At 35.5% G+C, this 22,065-nt stretch overlaps 1 protein-coding gene across 1 annotated transcript in view; it reads left to right on the top strand.

Moving 5' to 3' along the window:
• Hdac9 (histone deacetylase 9) overlaps window positions 1-22,065 on the top strand; it is a 658,195-nt gene that overhangs the window by 537,984 nt on the left and 98,146 nt on the right. The window contains exon 22 of the mRNA XM_076863228.2: window positions 8,698-8,816. Within this exon, the coding sequence (XP_076719343.1) occupies window positions 8,698-8,816 (119 nt within the window). The remainder of the gene's footprint in view (window positions 1-8,697; window positions 8,817-22,065) is intronic.

Consider the following 22,065-nt stretch of genomic DNA (forward strand, 5'->3'; position numbering starts at 1 on the left):
CCTTTCATTTAGTGCTTTTCCCACTGCCGTCCAGTGGTCAGTGAGGTGCTGGCAGATGTCCTGAAGCCCCGGCAGCCCTAGCAGCTGCCTGGAATCTGTTCAGCTGATGTTCTTTGATGTGCTGCCTTGGCCACTTGTCCAGGTGCAGACGGTCAGGAAGAGTTTTCCTTGCAAGCACTTTTCCTTTGTCCTTCATGCACCGACATGTATGAATGGACGGGGAAATGTGCATAATATAATGTACACATTTTAAAGAAAAATCTTTTTAAAACATCAACAGAAGTACTTACACCATTTAAAAATGTCTGATTTTATAATCTGATGCTTTTAAGCCATGACCTACAACTAGACTATAAAAAATGCAGACTTTGGATTTTCACCTATAATTCACATATGCACCATTATATATATGCCATGATAAATGACACAGAGGGACAAGTCTGCTGTCTCAGAGGTGGCATAAATCAGATCAGGGCACTCCCTACTCAAAACTTCCAGGCTCTCCTTCTTATTCAGAATGAAACCCAAGGTCCTATGGTGGCCTCCAGAGCCCTACAGGAACTAGCTTTATTGCCACATTTCTGACCTCTTTTCAACCATTTTTCCTGTCATGCACTTGGTGTCACTTGCAGTGAAATCCTTGTGATGCTCTGAATACCTGGAAGACCCTCCAGAGTCAGGGTGTTTGGTGGAGCTCTCCTCTCTGGCCACTGCTCTTTGCTCATAATTGCAGTGACCTGCCTTCTGTGTCATACAGTACCACTCTCAGCTCTGTAGTTAACACCTCCACTGACCTTCTCTGTGTACACATATCTAAACTTGTGCCAACCTGTGACTTTGTGTATAACTTACTTTTTTTCTTAATATTTTCTTATTTGTTCTAATTAGTTATACGTGACAGTAGACTGCATTTGACCCATCACACGTATATGTAATAATGTCCAATTATTACTCTACAATGTCCATAGAGTAATAATGTCCAATTCATTCTACTATCCTTCTTACCCCTCTACCCCTTCCCCTCCCTTCACTCTCCACTGTCTAATCCAAAGTACCTCTAGTCTTCCCTAGTATCCCCCACCATTGTGAATTAGCACTTGCATATCAGAGAAAACATTAAGCCTTGGGTTCTTTGGGATTGGCTTATTTACCTAGCATGATATTCTCCAGTTCCATCCATTTACTGGCAAATGCCACAATTTCATTCTTCTTTTAGGCTGAGTAATATTCCACTGTGTGTGTGTGTGTGTGTGTGTGTGTGTGTGTGTTACATTTTCTTTATCCATTTATCTGTTGGGCAACTAGGTTGGTTCCATAGTCTAGCTATTGTGAATTGTGCTGCTATAAACATTGATGTGGCTGTGTCACTGTAGTATGCTGATTTTAAATCCTTTGGGTATAGACTGAGGAGTGGGATAATTGGATCAAATGGTGGTTCCATTCCAAATTTTCTGAGCAATCTCCGTACTGCTTTCCAGAGTGGTTGCACCAATTTGCAGTCCCACCAGCAATATAAAAGTGTGCCTTTCTCCCCACATCCTCACCAACCCTTATTGTTGCTTATATTCTTGATAATTGCCATTCTGATTGGAGTGAGATGAAATCTTGGTGTAGTTTTGATTCGCACTTCTCTAATTGCTAGAGATGTTGAGCAGTTTTTCATATATTCTCATGACTTACTTTTCTCCTTAGTTTTTACTACATGCTTGCTTGTTTATATACTTTCTCCCCTATTAAAAAGTAAACTGTATCAAGGCAAGAGACCAATCAGGACATTTTGTGCTGTGAACCCTGTCCTATGACAGTGCCTGGCACAACATAGGTAATTGGTAAAGATTTACTGAGACAAAAAAAAAATGTGAATGTGTTGAACTTTGTAACTTTTTGAAGCACTATGCAGTTGTCAACTTTCCAGTTCTCAGAACACTCACCACTGCCCACAGTCCTTCGTCCCCAGCTGGCTCAACAGCAGGCTCCTCTGGTTCCGTTTCAGGCGTGTGGCTTTGGATCACCTGGTCCTGTAGCCTCCTCTTCCATTGCACCTCATTTACACCATATGCCCATGCACAGCAAACTACTCATCCACACCCTTTCAGATATCCATGCCTTCGCCCTTGCCCTCCATCTGCTGAATCATCGTCTCTACTTTTGTTCCTGGCAACCTCCTACACTCACATCTCTCAGCTTTCATGTCCCCACTGGTGAGCTTTCCTCGTATGGTTTCATCCCTGCTGGATGCCCACTCTCCTGTTTCTTGGTACATTGTGTGTATTGAGCTTTTCCGACACCAAACTCAAAGATAAGCTTTCCTTCAAATTCACAGTCTCCTTGAGGGCACAGTTATAATTTATTTGTATCCTTGTATCCCGGCTCCATCTCAGCACTTTCCATAGAGGGGTTCAGTAAGCGGCCACTGAATGAATACAGACATAGTCTGGGGTAAGTCTGTAGACTGAGGTGTTTTGAATGCCTTACAATTTGAGCTTCAGGCAGGAAGCCAGAGCCGCTCTTCTATGATGCTCCTGTCTTGTTACGGAGCAGGAGATGAGTGGGTAGCATCTCACTCTTTCACTCAGCACTTGCCGGAGTGAGTCATGGGAATTGACTAGTGCGGTTCAGCTGAAGGACAGGCCTGCACGGGACTCAGTGTCAGTGTGGCCAATGGTTTGGCCAGTGGCTAGAGATGAAGTCGTTCCAGGAATCTGATTCCAACCGAGGAGGTTCAGAATCTGAATCAATGATTCCAAATCGACTGTAAAGATATCGCAAATGGGATTCTTTTTTCCTGAGTGTGTTCAGTCTCCAGTCATATGATCTATGTCTTCCTTCGTAGTAGCCTTTACCTTTATTTTTATAAGTTCAATGTCTCTCACTTGGGACGGAGGGATGCAAGGAAGAAAGAGGAAGGTTGTTCTTCAAGGAGACTGTGCCGGAATCAACAGAGGTCAGTGACTACAAAAACACAAAACCAAACAAAAACCATGGATGCTACTAGTATTGCTTCAATCACTTGTTTTCTAGCAAAGACATGGACATGAAAACCAAGAGTGAGCCTTCTTTATTTTTCTATGGCATAGCAACTATTTTGTTCAATGCCTGCTTCTTTGATTTACTTTCTTTCCTTGTAAAAGTACATTCTTGAGTTTTTTAGAAAAGGTGATTTGGAAGTCCTTCCCTGTCAAAGTATTTTTTATTTAAGGACATACTGAAATACTAGCCTGTAATGGCTGGGAGTAGAAATAAAGTTTAAAAATGATTTTCCTTCAGAATGAAAACACATTGACTGCTCCTCATAAGACACGTCTGTTGCTATCTTCTTGTTTCTTTGGAGGATATCCTTTTTCTTTCTTCAAGATCCTTGGGTTGTCTGAAGATCATGAGCCTATGTCAAAGGCTGCATTTTTAAAACAGCTTCAAATTTGTTAGATTTATTAAATCATAGACTTGAGTAATTTTCAGTCCCTAAAAATTATCAACAATTATTGTGAGTTGATAGTTTTCTCTCCTCTCTTTTCTTGACTTTCTCAGGGACTTCTATTATTCAAATACAAGGCTTCTGCAATGATCATTTGTCTCATATTTTCTCACCTACTGTATAGTTGACATATTTGCTTCCTCTTGAGGTGTTACCATTTCTTTGATTTACTTCCTTTCTTTGTAGAAGTATATTCTTGGAACTTCTGAGAATTTTACTTTGCAGAACGTCTATTATTTTATTAATAGATGTGATTGTCATTTGTCTTTATTTCCACAGTTCTTTGATTGCTCAGCATGTCTTTGTTTTGAAACTGAAAGATTTTCTTGTGTTTCTCTGAGAATAGTATTTCTATTTCTTTACTTATCTCTGTCTCATCTAGTCATTTATATGTTCATTTTAATCCGCCCTCCCATACCACTGGATCTCCTTCTTTGTCGAGAAATCCCTGGTTTTCCATTGGTGTTTAAGGAATTAGTAGCTGGTGTCTTCTTTCCCAGGGATCAATAAACGATCCAGTGGATTTACAGTGTATTAGAGCTGAAGTCCCTTTGCCTCTGCTAAATCCCAAGTTAGGATTAGCACTGTAAAAAGTATTTAATGGCCTCTGAATTCCCTTAAATGACCAAATAAGAAGGACCATATTTGGGGCACTGATAACTACAGCAGAAGCTTAGCTTTGATTACCATGTCCTTTTCCTCAAGAAAGAGAATCTGAATGTCCTCCCTGGTTGCTGGCATAGAAAAAGGTAATCAAGGAGGTAGTGGGGGGATACCAGGGATTGAACTCAGAGACACCTGACCACTGAGTCACATCCCCAGCCCTGTTTTGTATTTTATTTAGAGACAGGGTTTCACAGATTTGCTTAGTGCCTAGCTAAGTTGCTGAGGATGGCTTTGAACTCTCAATCCTCCTGCCTCAGCCTCCAGAGTCACTGGGATTATAGGCTTGGGCCATGGCACCCAGCTTGGTATTGCTAACTGTCTGTCATTTCTTTAATTTGTTTTCAGCCCTGTCTCTCTTTCCCTTCACAGGCCTGTTCCCTCAGTGGGGCTCCACTAGGTAGAGTGTATCTCACCTATTCTGTGGGCCCTGATAGCATGTCATGTGCAGGACAGTAGCTTTCTTTTCTTCTTTTTTCATTGTTTTTTCATATGCTCCCGTCAACTTCCTCTTCTGGATATTTGTTAAAAATCTGTTTGTTGACATCTCCCTCGTTCTCTTTTATTCTTAAATATTTTCAGGAATCTGATGTTTGTCAACATTTTATTAGTAAATAATATTGGAATTATAGGAAAGTTGTCAAAATGGTAGTGTTTTCTTTGTCTTAATAACTTATAGAAATCATAAGTTGATCAAAATTAAGAAACTGATATTTGTATAATGTTGTTAGTTAAAACTACAAATTATATGTGGGAGTGTAAATTTTCCACTAATGTCTTTCTGAGGTTTGAAACAAATTCAATCCTCACATAAAGCTTAGATGTCAGACTTCCTTGGTCTTCCAACATTTAGTAATAATCTAAATATTCCTTAGTTTTGTTTTTTTTTTTTTTTTGCTTTTTGTTTTTGTTTTGTAGCCATGACTCTTGAAGAATACCATTAGTATTTTGTTAAATGACCTTGTTAAGTTTTTTCTGATGTTTCACCATCATTAGACTTGAGGTTACATATTTGTAACAGGAATACCACAGAACCAATCTGCCTTTCTTCATACATCTTACCATGGAGTATGGACCCAAAGGGCCGTATTTCTGGAAATGTTAACCTTGCTCACTTAATTAAGGTAATGCCTGCAAGTCTTCTTTAGTGTAAAGTATCTAATTTTTTTTCCAGTGCAATATCTTTGGATAGATATTTTGGTAGTATAGAAATGCAATGTTTCTCCTCAAACTTTTGCCTAGTAATTTTAATATCCATCCATAAGTGTTGCCTCCATCAAATATTTCTGTCTTGTTCAAATAGTGATGTTTCTATTTTCCCCATTATTCCAGAGTTGTTTGTTGATATTATTTTTCTGTAAGGATGAGTTATTTTCTTATTGTTTCTGTCTCTTTTCAGGCCATAATTTATTTATCATATTATGGACACATGAATACTTACTTGATTTTATGAATATGATCCATAGTATAATTTTTAAACTTTTTCTTAAAATTTTTCTAGCCTTGGCCATTGAGAGCTCTTTTGCATTGGTTCATAAGTTCTGTTGACATCCCCAGTTTCCTTTTTGAGCATTTCCTTAACCATGTCATGACAAGATGCCTTAGAGTCCCCTTGTGTTTTCTGTGGTGCAGTCCAGGAATCAACCACGTCAAGGATCCCTGGATACTTTTATTGGAGATTAAAATTAGAAAACAAAGTCTGGAATAGTATGTATGTTTCTTGTTACAGGGGTGTCATTGTTATAAGAAAATCTATGCTAGCCCATACATATGCATACATTTAAAATTATTTCTATGTCTATTTAACTGATATATAGTAAAAGCCATGAGTTCATAAGTGTATCCTTATATTCCTTTTTAGTAGGATATTGGGAAAGATAAGTAGCAAACAGATGTTTTGTTAGCCATCTTCAGCCAGAAAATGCAGTCTTTCAGAGAAAACGTTAAATAAATGAATTCGAGGGTTTGTTCTAAGAAAAATTTTCTATTCTTCCCACTTGATGCTCCAATACAAGTGTTTTAGTTCTTCCAACATTCTCTTCGTTCACTTTGTATTGCTGTAACAGAGTGTCTGAAACTAGGTCATTGATATTAAACAGAAAATTATTTGACTGATGTTTCTGGAGGCTAGGAAGTTCAAGACTTTGGTGCTAGTTAGTGTCTGGCCAGGGCCTCCATGCTGTCCTAACATGGTGGAAAGGCAAGTGGGAAAAGACAGAGGGGAAAAAACAAAACAGAACAGTCAGAGTCCAGGCCCATAATGCTGGCATGAATTCATTAATTCCCAATAATTAATTTCTTAGAGCCCTTGCCAATACTCGTACGATAGCCACCAAATTTCAACATGAGTTTTGGAAAATATATTCAAACCATTAACAGATAAATACCCTAGATTATTTGAATAAATGTCAATCTAGACTGTCATAAATAGAAGAATGCAAACAGATCCATGTACATTTGTAAAATAATTGCAAAAATGAAGAGATCTGTGGTGTCTTCATTATATCAGTTTATGGGGGGGGGGTGCCAAGAAAGAGTTTAAGGTCAGCAATAGGAAGATATAATAAGATTCAGTTCAAAATTGAGCACATCTTTAAGCCAAAACAGTGTTTGAAACATAATATGTACTTAATATGTGTTTGCTAAAATGAACGAGTAAACCTTACCAACATCACCATCTATGAACATCTGTTGCCATATAGGTTAGTACATAATTAACAGCATGGTTTTGAGTATAATACCACACTGCTCTGTTCTAATCATGCACAACTAATTCATTCAACATACTGCTATTCAACAAACTACAATTGTAGGCATGTATTATTTTAGGTGAAATGAGTCTATAGGATAATGTGGGTTTTTTTTCAAAAATTTCTGTCATTTTCTTGAGTGACTTCAGATGTATAGGATTAGTCCTGTGAGATGGAACATTTTGAAAACCTGTGTGAAATTGTAAAACCCTTATGTGTGTGAATGCAGGAATGATCCAACAAAGGTGTTATTTGCTTAAGACAAAAACCAAATTATTTGTTCTCCAAGAAAGTACCTAGGATTAATAAAACTAAGTAGAGTTTGATAAAACATTCTTGCTTCATTGAGAAAACTTGCTCCAGTATCTCAACAACACATGGCTATTTTGTTCATATGACAAATAGTGAATTAGTTATATGTGACACTTTTTACAATATAAGAACTGATGTTATTGGCGAGGGAAAGGATCTAATATATCTCTTCAAACAATAGAGCTATAGTAGAAATTCTTAATTTTATTGAAAAAAAATAATGAATTTAATTGTACATAGTAAATAACATTAAGGTTTTACAAGTTTCACTGATGGGCTATTCAGTTTTATGTGGTTTTCCAATTATTGGAAGGAATACCATGGTAATCATCTAATATGTACATTTATAAGCTTGAAGGATAAAATTTGCGAGGTCACGGTAAAGTTATTAAAATATTTAATTAATTTACATCTCTAGATAAAGTTTATTTACATATTTTTTATTTTCTAAGTTTAACAACTTCTCACTTATGACATGAAATTTATTTTTAAATGTAAAATTAATATATGATCATTGTAGAAAATCTGGGAAATTTACAAACACAAAAATTATAAGAATTATTCCACTGCTCAAGAAAAACCATTTTAATGTGTGTCTTAGATATTTTTCAGAAACACACTGTAGAGAGCATATTTCTTTTAAAACCATGATAGTGTGCATTTGCTCCCATTTTATTAAAGTCTTTGAATTTGTACGTTGGTACGCTGGTCTCAGGCCTGGGTGACTTTTTTTAAAAAAAATTCATCAAGTCCTGTGGCATCCACTCATCATTCTCCCTCAAAACTGACACTGATGAGAGAGGGTTGGGGGCTCTGAGAAGGTTGGAGAGGTAAGTGCTGACGTGTCTGAGTGGGGCCAGCAGGGGCTGCTGTCATGGATGAGCTGCCACATTCCTGGTGCGTCTGACCTTGGACTCACTTAACATTATAGTCTGGATTCTATTAAGGAATTTTGTGTTTTTCCTTTGTAAGAGTCACCCCCTACCATGACAAATATTTTAAAATATTTCTTAAAAAAAAAAGTCAGGAAAGCAAACTTTTTCCCAAAAGAAATTTATAGTTCAAATTTACACCAAGTTCCCACTAACTAGATCAAGCTAGATTTTTGCTTCGATTTTCCTCTGTAAAACATTAGTCACTCCCTTGGAAGAAGAAGGCTTTTTTTTTTTTTTAATAGGCAGTAGGATAAAACAGCTACAGATGTGCATGTAATATGATGGGTTTTAGAATGTACCTGCAGAATGCGGGTGTGTGTCTATGTGTGTATATTCAATTCTGAGAAAAAAGATGAAAGAGAAAAGGCTGAATTGGAATGCAAAAATAATAGTGATGCAGTATTAAGGAAATGATGTGTTTTTGATCCATTCATCGGTGTTTTCTTTACCCATTTTCTTTATTCCCGGGAAGTTCTGAAAGTTGTGCCAAGTTGTTTTCACTGAAACAATTTTAAAAATATGTACATTTCCCATGTGTGACTATTGCCTTTTTACTGTGCAGGACTGTCCTGATGCCTGTGGCCAAAGAGTTTGATCCAGACATGGTCCTGGTTTCCGCTGGATTTGATGCATTAGAAGGCCACACCCCTCCTCTGGGGGGGTACAAGGTGACAGCAAAGTGTAAGTCTCTCATTCAGGACTTTATGAAATGCTATGCTATCATAACATCTTTTAGGATTTTGGAAAGACAATATGTTTCACACAAGTCCAGTAAATTTTGGTGATTTACTGGACCAAAATGATTCAAATGGTGTTTATTGCCTTTAAGGAAAACAAAGATAAATGGTTTCTTTAGTGAACTTGGTGGGACATGTCAGAACCTTTATACCTTTCAGGAGTCCCATTTTTCATTTAAAGACAGAAGTGATAGGGCTTCTGTTTAAAATATGCTGGAAAAGCTACTGGGTTTTTTTCTGCAAGAAGAATGGAAGTCATTGTTTTTGTTTCCTTGTACATGGTGTGGAGATAGCTATTTTTCAGTAGTGTTATGCCCTTCCAGGTTCAAAGGCAAAAGTGTAGTCTCCTTGCTCACAGGCTCTGTGTGGTCTATGAAAAATTCTCAGAGTCTCTACTAGTGTTCTCTTGTGTTGCAAAGCTGAACTTTTTGTCTGTGTTCTGTAGTAACCAGACACCAAACCAAGAAATGAATTTTGGTGTTATATTACATTTAAATAACACAATTCAATGGAATTTGGCTAGAAATGAGGCTTTCTTTAAGAAAGATATTTCCTTGCTCTGGGTGTGAAAGTAAGGCATATGTATAGTTCATGCATATAAATGTATGCTGGCAGGATGGGTATCTATAAAAGAAAAAATGTAAAATTACACAAAGAATAGGAACCACTATTGTATATTTTAGGGAGAGCTGAAAATCAAACAAAACAAAAACAACCCAAATAGTTTTAAGTGGGAGAGATGAGTTTGGAACAAGTGTGCTGTATTAATTTGAAAAGAACCAAAGAAACAGCATCATGCCAACCTTTGTTTTTAGTTGGCTGCTCATGTGAGAGAGTTTTCTGTACTCTAATTATTCCAGTAACATTGTTAGGTAGTAGCTATTTTTAACATCTATTATTTACCCAGAGTTCTTGGTGCCTTGTTGTCTATTGAAAACATATTAAAACAGGCAACTCCATAAAGACAAAAAAACATAATAATGCATAATTTTGCTAAAATTGAATAAAGAGGTGTTTGCTTATGTCAAATCTATCCTTACGATCCTTTTTTGTTGTTGTTCATGGAATTCAACTCAAGTAGATGTCAGTTTTGAATTGCAGATAAAACTCACTTGGGTTAAAATTGGTGAATAGTTTAGTTTAAATTTAAAAAAATAAAAATAAATAAAGTACCCCAAATTAAGAAAAACCCAAACAATACAAAACACATGGAAAGCAAAGAAAGAAATCTATAAAAGGTGCTCCTTGCCATTGGATCCAAAAATATCTCTCAGGGGAGAGGAATGGTAATCTTTCAGAACTTTTTCCCTGCCAAGGGGGAAGTTGTAACATGTCCATTTCTGAAAACTAGCTGGAAGGGATTAATCTTTTTGTTTGCTCATTTTTTTTTTTTTTTTTTTTTTTTTTGCCAAATCTAGTTCAAATCTCAAATGTCATCTTGAAAAGTAGAATAGAAAGTAGTAGTAGCATTTTTTTTTTTTTTTTGGTTATGGATGTAAGAAATATGAGTTCTACCACTCTACCACTTTTAGTTTCAGTATCGTGTTAATCAGCTTTCCATTACTGTAACAAAATACCTGAGATAATCAACTTACAGAAGAAAGGTTTATTTTGGCTGACAGTGTTGGAGGTTACAGTTCATGGTTGGTTAACCTGTTGCTTTTGGGTCTTTGCTGAGGCAGTACATCATGATGAGGAGTGTGTGACAAAGCAAAACTGCTCACCTCATGGCCAGCTAGCAAAAGAGAGAAGACAGAAACAGAGTGCTACAGTTTCTTTCAAGGACATGCTTCCATTGACCTAAGGATCTCCTACTAGTCCCCAGCTCATAAGGTTTCCACCACTTCTCAATAGCACCAAGCTGAGGACTAAGTCTTTATTTACCACATGGGAATCTTCGAAGACACTTAAAGGCCAAATAATAACAAGAAGAATGCAATAAAACCTTTTTTTTTCAATCCATTTGCATTGTTATGCATTTGGGGAGAGCTCTTCATTGCTTTCTGTCCCAGAGTAAATCTGAATATAATCTTTACCCTCTCCACCCACCTCTAACCCCTTCATATCTATTTCTTCCCTTGAATATCTTTTCTACTCCAGAAACCATACACTTTTTTGTTGGGTGCCTGTTTCTTAAGAAAAGCAAATAGATAGGCTAGGGTTGTGACTCAGTGGCAGAGCACTTGCCTAGCATGTGTAAGGCACTTGGTGTGATCCTTAGCACCACATTAAAAGATAAATAAATAAATAAACAAATAAAAAGTTTGAAAAGAAAAGCAAACAGATGCAAGTTTTAGATGATGTAACAATTGCCCATTTGTTGAATATTTGCCTATTGATAAGGCATAGATACGCAACAAGGAGAGAGGATCTTAGACTCCAAAGAGATTTTAGGAGAGGCAGTCCAAACCAATTCACATGTTTCATAGATAAGGAAACTATTTTTTTTTTTTTTTATCATCAGAAAGAGCTGGGTTTAAAACCAAAATGCTTTTCCTGAATTTGTAGTTAGATGAAATTGCTTGATGCATTTACTAGATTTTTCCATTAAAGACAAAATCATTTTATCAACTGCATGTTAGTAGAGAATTTGCATGCACACTCTACAGTGGACAAATTCATGCCCAAGACCCTTATCTCTACTATCAGGGCCTGTGATAGACACTAACAACAGAGCCTCACTGCTGGGCAGCTGCATATAACATCTCCTGTAGGCTTTAGTTTGCTAGCTCTATTTTCTAGTGAGGCTGCCACACTAACAGGGTAGAAGCCCGGGTTTATGGGCAGCTCTGCAGTTATTCCCCAGTGGTTCACCATTGGCTTTCTTTGTTTGCTTCCTAACCACCAGGCTCTTACTTTAGTCTGAAAGTTCAGGACAGGCAGTTAAAACTTGCCTCTTGTTGTCCCAAGCCAGAAATCACCTCCATTTGCAGGGAGTCCCAAAATGAAGTTAGAAATGAGCTAAAAAAAACCTCACATAAAAAAAAGTAGGTATAAGATACAAAAGCAAATTCCTCTCCTAAACTTTTTGGATTCTGGCCACATTCATCTGTGTTCCTAGTAGAACAGTGAATAATGTTAGAGAGTTATTTTGAGGTTATTATATCAGACATACTTAAGTCTTATTTTTTTAGCACCTTGAATCAATCTTTTAAAATAATTTTTTAATATCTCCAAAAGAAAAAGAGAGGGCAAGTAAAACAACAGAACTTTTTTTTTTACTTTAAACATATAGTTAGCAGTCTAAAATATAAATAAAAAGAAAAACAAAACAGAAAGGTACGTCTATGTCAAAAGTCCCAGCCTGAATATAGACATAGTTAAAATTCAACGGATTTGTGACTAGTGTGTTTTTCATCCTTCCTCTCTTGTGTTTAAGAACCAGGCTTAAGTTCCAACCTTCAAGGAATAAGTAGCTTTATTTCTTGCCCTAAGCCCAGTATCAGACTTACCTTGAAGGTATCAGTTTATCATTTTAAATATGCTGGTTCAGGTAGAATTGTCTTCAGGTTACAGTGTGAGGATATTCCAAGCTGGGGTTGTGGCTCAACCGTAGAGCACTCACCTAGCATGTGTGAGGCCCTGGGTTTGATCCTCAGCACCACATAAAAATAAATAAATAAATAAATAAAGTAAAAAGTACTGTGTCCAACTACAACTAAAAAATAAATTAAAAAAAAAAAAAAAAAAAAAAAACAAGATTCCATGACAACTCAGTACCAGGTTCAAACAATAACATCGATTCACCATAATGCAGTCCCCACTGGCTTTCTAGTGTTGTCAACTTAAACAAAAAAGAACAGACTAGGTTCATTAGTTCAAAATCATTCTTTAAAAAAATATTTATTCTCACATTTTTATTGGCATGTTATAGTTGTACATACTGATGGGATTTATTGTCACATATACATACATGCACACAGTACAAAATTCGACGATATAATTAGGCCAAAATCACTTCCTAGCACTTCCTTTTTTTTTTTTTTTTTATTTTGAGACATGCATGGTCTTGATAAATTGCTGGGGCTGAATTTGAATTTACCATCCTCCTCCCTTGGTCTCACTGGGATTACAGGAGTACAACACCACACCCAGCAATTTTTATTTATATTTTATCCCCCTCACCAGTATTGCAGATTGAACCCAAGGACACTGTACCACTGTAGTTCAAATTAATTTTATAACAAGATATATTTTTTCTCCCATTTAATACATGAATGCATTCTACTTTCTTTGGTATATGAAGTCAATTCCTGTGTACAAATTGCTTTTATCATGTGGATAGAACTTTTTCTGTCTTTGGGATAATGCAAAAGTCTTTGTAGTATGATAGTGTCTCATAAAAAATAGGTTCCTTTTATATAAAATATGTTCCTTTAGTAAATAGTTTATAGTCTGAAATATAAATCATTTCTCTTAGAGAATACGTAGTTTTTTTTTTGAGAAATACTAATTGGAGGGAAAAAAAATCAAATAGCATATCCTAGAGTCTTGAATTACTGTCTTCTCCTTGACAGAGAATTACTCCTTTTGGTAATCCTCCTATTCTTCTATTCCTATAATGGTCTGTAAAAAAAATAGGGAGAGAACATTCTTTGAGGACAGACACTTGCTAAATGAATTCAGGATTTGCTATGAGTTATCCTGGGGGAAATACAGAAATTCTCTGATTAACCTGTCCTAAACACAAATTTATAAAAAGTTAGGTGCTAATTCAGTCTACAAATGAATGCCAAGACACAAGTTTTATCAAAATATAAGGCTATGTTGGTCTATGCCAACTATTAATAATGATGTATAGGCTTCATCCTCTGTGCATATATATATGAGGTTTGCAACTCAACTGCCTTCTATCTACATGTATAATTTGTCCACGCAGTTGAATATTGACTGAGCTATGTCCATTTACACAAAGTGCATTGTTGTGACATTGACTTATTTTTTCTCTCTTTTTCTCACCAGTGAATCTATATCTACTTTAAATTGCCAGTGGCTGTCCTACATCTCTAATTTTCTCATTATTAAAATCTATAAAGAACCTGATTACATTTACTTTTGTATTTTATTTATTGTATGATTATACTTTTTTAAAGCAAATGTATTTCAGCTAATGTGATATGTCTTTTTGGCAGTTGTATTTTTTACTATTGATCTGTAACTAGGGAATTGATGTTTTATCTTCTCATAATAGACTGCCAGTATCAAACCACAGCAAATGAGTGTGGAGAAAAGAGTGTCTAGAAGACACCTAACAGATAACTCTTCATGAAGAGTCAGCCTGAAGCCTTGTCTGTTTCTGTGCTTTTAGGTTGGGTTGAAAACTGGGAAATGCCGTGCAGCATTGATAATTCCAAGCATTCTACCATCATATTAAACCCTCTTTGTACATCTGCACTGTATTTTGGGAAATTAGCCCAAGGCCTGGTACACAGCATATTTTAAAGGAAGAATGCAAACATATAGATGCTCCTGTTATGTTTAATGTTATATGAATTAGGATTTCTTTATTATTATTTTTTAATCATTGCTACTCCCCCATCTCTTTCTCCTCCTTTTCTTCTTCCTTTTCTACCTCCTCTTCTATTTTTTATTTGTTTGTCTTGGATCACGTATTCATCTCTCTTATACTATTTTAATTACCACACATTCATGTTTCTGTAAATTGTTCCTAACATATGACTTGTTCAATATGTTCCTTTAATAGAAATTTTATGGAAAAGACTACAAGGATTAAATGGGGATGTAATGATTTGCCCTTTATAACAGTGGCCTTAGATAAGAGTGTCTAGTCCAGCTGTTAACACCTGCTACATTCTAATTGGTGAGATAAACTCATTTCATTCCTGCTCAGGAAAGCATGCTAGTGGGATATTATTGAATCCTCAAAATATTAAACTTGAAGTAGGCATGAAGAATTAGAGAATAGAAGAGCTTATTTGGTTGTCAGAGATCTATGTTCAAGTTTCAACTTTGTCCCTCACTAACTTTGCAATCAAATTAGTTTCTTAATCAGAAAGAAATGGGATAAAGAGTAGTGAGATGACAATTATTCCTATTACACAAGGAATAAATGATTAAATATTATGAATTAATAACTTTTATTTTATTTTCGATATCATTTTGACAGTTGTAGAATTCAATAAAAGTCTGGGCATTTATATAGTGTATTTGAATACAGAATATATGCCACAAATATTGTTGGAAGATACTTTAGGTTCTTAATTGAACAAAACTTGGAGGATGGCCAGAAATCCCAGGAAGCAACACAGAATTCTAGGTAAATATAATTATATTGTCCATTCAATTAAAAGTCAGTTTAGTTACAGAAGTGCCTTCATTTCATATTTCTATACCTGTAAGTGAGCCTACTTTGTATAATTCCAGGGGCCATTGGGATAAATGTTAGTTCTTTTAAAAGAAAATAAAGGATTTATTATTTTACAATGAGGATATCTCAGTCATTGCTTCCTAAACACTCTGTATCTTGTTTTAGCATATGGAGGTGTGCTTTATGCTTAACATTTTTAATATTCTGATATAGAATAAATTATCCAGTCATATTTTTTAACAATTGAGCTACATAAAATAAACATGCTTAAGAATGATAAACACAGTTAAATCAGAAAAAAAAATCCTTAATAAAACACTACCAAACCTAATTCAATATCACATTAAAAGGATCATTCACTATGTAATCAAGTGAGATTTATTCATGGAATGCAAGGATAGTTCAATATAGGGAATTGTTAGTGTAATAAATATACCATTTTAACAGAATAAAGGAAAAAATCATACGATCACCTCAATATAGGCAGAAAAGGCATTCAACAAAATTCAGCATCTGTTCATGATTAAAACTTCTAAGGAACTAGGTATAGAAGGAATGTACCTCAATGCAATTAAGACCATCCATGAAAAACATATATCTAATACCATACTCAATGGTGGAAAGTGGGAAGGTTTTCCTCTAAGATTAGGAGCATGACAAGGATGCCCACTCTTCTGGAAGTTATAACCAGAGAAATAAGATAAGAAAAATAAATAAAAAGTATCTAAATCAGAAAGAAAGAAGTCAAATTGTCTCTATTAGCAGATGACATGATGTCATATATAGAAAATGCCAAAGAATTCAATAAGAACTATTAGAACCAATAAATAAATATAGTAAAGTTGGAGTATACAGTATTAACATACAAAAGTCAATAGTGTGCTAAGTACTTGCTAATAACAAACTATCCAATAAAACAAATCAAGAGGACAATTCCAATGTCATAATTTGGACCTAGGCCCTCAGAATGACCGCAACCTCTTGAAAACTATTTTCTTGGTTGATCAGAAAACATTAATTTCACCCCATTAGTGTTGATATTGATGATAGAATAATAAAAACTAATAGACATATTTGAGGTTTTACTTTATGTTAGGCACTTTGCACAGTATTTTCTCTATTATCTAATTTCAGTTTTATGATTAAACAAGGTAATACTAAGAATGTATTATTATTATTATTATTATTTTACTGTATTACCCAGAAATTATTAAAGAGGTTTTAATAGTCATTAAATTTCTAATTTTTTTTTTAAAATTAAGTACCTTGCTCAAGTTACAGAGCTTGAAGATGAACAGAACCACAGTTTGACCTCCTGTTCTTGATCTTCACCTTCATATCTTTTCCACCGGGTTCAGAGTTACTAAAAATATCCCAAATAAGTGAGTAGAGTTTTTAATTACTGTAGAAGTTTATCCTAAATTGTGAAAATATAGAAAATTTCATGGTAATGATTTTCTTATTTGAATTAAGTTCTCCAAATCAAAATACAAGCAGAGCTTTTCTAGCATATTACCAGTTTGGAGAGGCTGTATTTCTTATTTTTTGTGGAGTATTCTATGTGACAGTCAGAATCTGATTCTGGCTCAAAATTCCCATGCATCAGTATGTCATTAGTTATATTCTCCAGCAAGTACATAGCTCATGCTAAAATGTGGGGAGTGGATCTGCAAAACATTTATGAATTTATGCAACATAGTTCACTTATATGTATTTAACTACTAACATAATGAGAAACAGCTAATTAAGAAAGAAAAATGTCAGCATATAAAACATAACCTTTCTTAGGTTTTAGAATAATTTCATTTGTAAGTGACAACCAAAAGATCTATTCAAGTGACTGAGTGCTCCATATTTTACTATTATCTTTCCTCCATTTTCTCTCTCCATTACCTGCTTTCTTACACCATATGACAACTCAGAAACCAAATTGTAGAAGAATATTTTCCATATGAAGTATTTAGTTACTGATAAAACAATACTTAGGCTAGGCTTGTGCTGCTTATCTTTGAAGAGCAAAATTACTCTGTGTCATAACAGAGACCTGGTAAACATTGCTTATGGAAAGAAAATACATAAGCAAAATTAGCCCTGGAGGATGATGGCAGCTGCAGCTGCACATTAAATTGTGGAATGTATTTTATTAATTCTAAGATATACTTCTTCATATTTTAACATGTCTAAAAATTTGGATGCCACTTATGCTTGATGGTACTTCGTTGATTGGCCATGTTTTCCTAACTCACGAGCAGTATATAAAATAATGCTGACACAATTAATTAGTGCTCCAATTGATGGGATCTTAGATTCAATGAAATACAGTATTTTATTCCTTGAGATGTTTTTAAAAATCCAGAGGCCATAATAAATCTATAGTTCTGATTTCCATTTTATATTTTTTATATTTACTTTTTAGTTATAGGTAGACACAATATCTTTATATTTTTAAATGTGATGCTGAGGATTGAACCCAGTGCTTCATGCATGCTAGGTGAGTGCTCTACCTCTGAGTCCCAACCTCAGCCCTCTATTTTATTTTCTTTATAGAGTTCTTTTAGTTGAAAAAAAAACTTAAGAAAGCATAAATTAGTTAAAACACAAACAACAAAAATATTATTAGTTTGATTTTAGCACAAAGATTGTTTTTCCTTGGCCTTAAACTTTGATGACCATAGGCTCTGACTATTAAGATTTTATAAAAGAAAATGGTTTCTGACTCATCTCATAAATCAAACTAATAACAAAAAAGGAAGAAAGAATCAAACAATTTGTTGAGTAATATTATAGTGCCAATAGTGTAAGCCAAAGGGCCACAGCTGTGTGACCATGAATTGTCTACCAACATGTGCATGACTGATAAAGTAATCAAGGAAATTTTGAGAAATGAATGTGTTCCTTTCTCCCAAAGGAAATTCTCCTTACACTACTCTTGTGGGTTGCAGAGTCACTGTGGACTAGAATAGTGGTTTCAAACTAGCAGGGACCAGCATAGCCTGGAGGACTAATTAGGTGTGCTGGGCCCACTCCCAGAACTTCTAATTTCTTAGGTCTGGACTGGAGCCTGCAATTTGCATTTCCAAGTTCCCAGGTGTTGCTGAGACTCTTGACTAGGGCCACACTTTGAAAACCACTGGGCTAGTTTGAGGAAGGAGGGACACAGGATTTTGATTTGATTGATTTGGGTCTAATTGGTGAACAATTAACTCACCTTTCTGTGCCTTAATGTTCCCTATTAAATAGAAATAATACCAATTACATCTAAATATAGGGCCTTTATGAGTATCAAATGAGGTAATGGACTTCCAAAAATGCTTTGCAAAATGTGACATTTTACAAAGGATAAGATATCAATGATAAGATACACATGCCCTTTAGGGATTCTATTGTTCTCATACATCTTATCTAGGATCAGAATTCATATGTCAAAATACTTTTATAATTATGAATGAAAATTAATAGTAAAATATCAAAGTGATTAATGTATTTGTATATTTTCAGATATTTTTAAACATTTTAAATATTTAATTGGTTTTCATAGGAAGATGGCTAGATGTCCACGTAACTCTTCCTCTCCCTAGCTCTTTTCCAACAGACCCTCCAGGTTTATCTCATGTGACACTGAGGCTCAGTGCCACAGGCAAGTCACCAGGAAATTCAGCCATTCTCATAGATCAGTTCTTATGATTCTTGAGAGTGCTAGGTATTCAGCCTCCTCTGCCCAATATTTCCCACAGATAGTTTCAGACCAAGACTCACCTCCATAAACTTTCCACTTTCTCTTGGCCCTAGTAAATTCTTATTGGTAGAGTACCATAAACTTTGCTTGATCCCTTGGTAGACAGAACTCTGTAGAAATGAACTTTCTCTTGATCTCAAAATTGGATGCATTTTCAATATACAACATGAAATGTGACATGATAGAAATGTATAATTTTCTTCCAAGTTATTCTAAAAATACAAGACTTTGTTCTTTCCCATCTTGCAAGATGGTGGATAAGAAAAGGCAAATACTGAAAAGACTGATGAAGCCAAGGAGACCATTGCCAGGGACCAAGTTAGAAAGAAGAATGTCAAGGCAAGTGAGGCCAAGAAAGGGACACCTCCCTGCATTTGAAAGCCTGTCTTCCTCAGAGGAATTGGCAGATACTCTTGATCAGCACCATATCTCAGAAAGGTCATGTACTCAGATACTAAATCCAAAATTGAAAAAAGAAAAGATTCTTGCTACTGTCAGAAAATTGTTTGATAGTGACTAGAATGGCAATACCCAGGTCAAAAGAATGCTAGATTGTCTTACTGAAAATGTACCTCAAAAGCAGTTGAGTCACAGCAAAAAATCTGTTGGAAAGCAGCATGTGGGGAGACTGGGAGCTAGCATGGCCCCGGGACCTTCCTGGTCATCCACTCTGCGTGTCAGAGGCAATACAGTGGTTTTCGTGAAGTAGCTAAGCAGTAGCTTACTACTGTGCCTGGATCTCTTTTCCTCAACTGAGTACTTCCAGGTAGAACACACCAGAAATTTGTCATCACAATGACATCAAAATTGATATCATCAATGTGGAAAAAAACAACAACACCTCAATTCAATTTTATTCAATTCAAGAAGAAGCTGCTTCAGGAACCTAGACAACAGGAAGATGAGCTCTTCAACACAGAGAAAGAGAACTACAAGGTTACAGAGTAGCACAACAGAATGCTATGGACTCACAAATTTTACCAAAAAATCAAAGCTGTGTGTTCAGAGTTACCTGCGATCCATGTCTACTCTACCAAATGGGATTGATCCTCACACATTTTTGTTCTAATTTCTTACCCATAAACTAACTGAATAACAAATATGCTTAAAATTAAATAAAATGCACAAAACCATTTGGAAGTGACTAGCATGGTGACACCCCAGTCACAAAATGCCTAGATATCATCTTACTGAAGATGTGGCTCAAAAGCTGAGCCACAGCAAAACAACTCCTAGTCATCCTGATTATATCTTAAATAATCGTCCACCAAATTTTCGAGTGAAAGAAAAAAAAAATACATTAACTTTATAGAACATAAATACATCTTAAATTAGGTCATTTGACTTTTTAAGGTTAATAATTATTCAATAAATGAATTCTGTAAATTTGGAGTCTGGACAATGGGTGAGATCATGGTTTGGCCCCTGAGGATACATGGTAGTCAAAGGCACACTGTAGCTGTAAGTAGCATAGTTTTAGCAAACAGATTAAGGAAGGGAATGGAGAATGACTAGGGAGTGGGCCCACTCATCAAGAAAGGTGACTTGAGAAGGCAAAATCTGAGCTGAGAAGATAGTCAAGTAACACTGAAGGAGAGAGGGGTGCATTTAAAGAAGCATTGTCATCCAACCTCCCACCTTCACCCCAATATCTGATTTTAGTACCATCTCATCCTGTGAGAAAATGTATGGATTTGAGTTGGATTACAAGCTTTTATTTCTCTTCTATTATCTCTCAAGATTTGTGTTTTATTTTTCTGACTTAGGGACATGGTCTTACCAAGTTGCCCAGGCTGCCTTCAAATTTGTGATCCTTCACCAAGTAGCTGGGATTACAGGTGTGCACCACCATACCTGGCTTCTTCAGATTTTTAAAGCATGGAATTTTTTTTTTAATCTAAGGGAGTCACCTGGTAAAATAGGTGTTTATTTAATAAAGAAAGAGAAATAGAAATACCTAGAGTTATGAACTTGAAGTTATGAACTTGGAAATCTCTGCTTTGATTAGTACATGTTTTGTGATATTTAACCTTTTTTCAGGAATGACTTGTGTTTTTTCATATATACTAATACAATCTATAAATAAGGCCTTTATTCCCTGTTGTTTTCCTCTTTTCTCTACTGTGATAAAAATGTCTGTCTACTGGAGAAAATATTTATTGCAGAAATTGTTTTACTGTATTATTGTTTTACTGGCCATCTGAGACAGATGACCCTCTTTGCCTTTCTTGTAGCTACAGTCCAGTATGCATACCTTAACACACATGTCCTTTCTTCAGTCTCCACATCATGCTGTTCTTCTCTGCCCTTCCTTTGTTCACTGTGCTTCAGCTTTGCAAGTCTTTCCATCTCTCCAAACAGACCAATATCATCTCAGAGTCTTCACACAGGAAGATCCTCTGTCTTCTCTCTGGAACCCTCCATCCTTCAGTGTTACCTGACTATCTTCTCAGCTCAGAAGTCACTTTCCTGACCAGTGCACCCACCTTGTTATCCTCCACCCCCTTCCCTAATCTGTTTGCTAAAACTATGCTACTTAAAGCTATAGTATTCCTTTGACTACCATATATCCCCAGGGGCCAAACCATCATCTCACCCATTGTCCAGACACCAAATTTATTGAATTCATTTATTGAATGATTGCTACTCTAAAAAAAATCAAATAATCAAATAAATCCTATAAGGTTAAGTTTTCATTCTTCTTAAAAATTTTGTGCATGAGTATATATTCAAGTTATTTTCATAATAAGCATTCTTGTTGTACCATGTGTATTGTTATGAAAAGAGAAAAATAAATCATAACCAGCCTGCCATGTGGTTTAAGCAGTGATTCTAAAAAGCAAACTCTGTGACATTCTACAAAGGATAAGATACCTAGAATGACTTCGTAGGACTTGGTTATGAAAGTTTTCTAATAAGTAACCTTGGGAAGCTTACTTTACCTTTTAAGGAAACTTAATATCCTCATATGAAAATAAAACTATCTATTGCATAGATTTCTAGCAATTAAACAACATGGCCCATTTAAAAAGAGCAAACACTTAACAAATGTTAGGCAGCATTAGATAATCTTAACATGTTCATGAGCTTCAACATCTCTGTCAGATGCATACACAGCCTAATGCTCTT

The sequence above is a fragment of the Callospermophilus lateralis genome, chromosome 1 (genome assembly GCF_048772815.1).
Source record: "Callospermophilus lateralis isolate mCalLat2 chromosome 1, mCalLat2.hap1, whole genome shotgun sequence".
NCBI lineage: Eukaryota > Metazoa > Chordata > Mammalia > Rodentia > Sciuridae > Callospermophilus > Callospermophilus lateralis.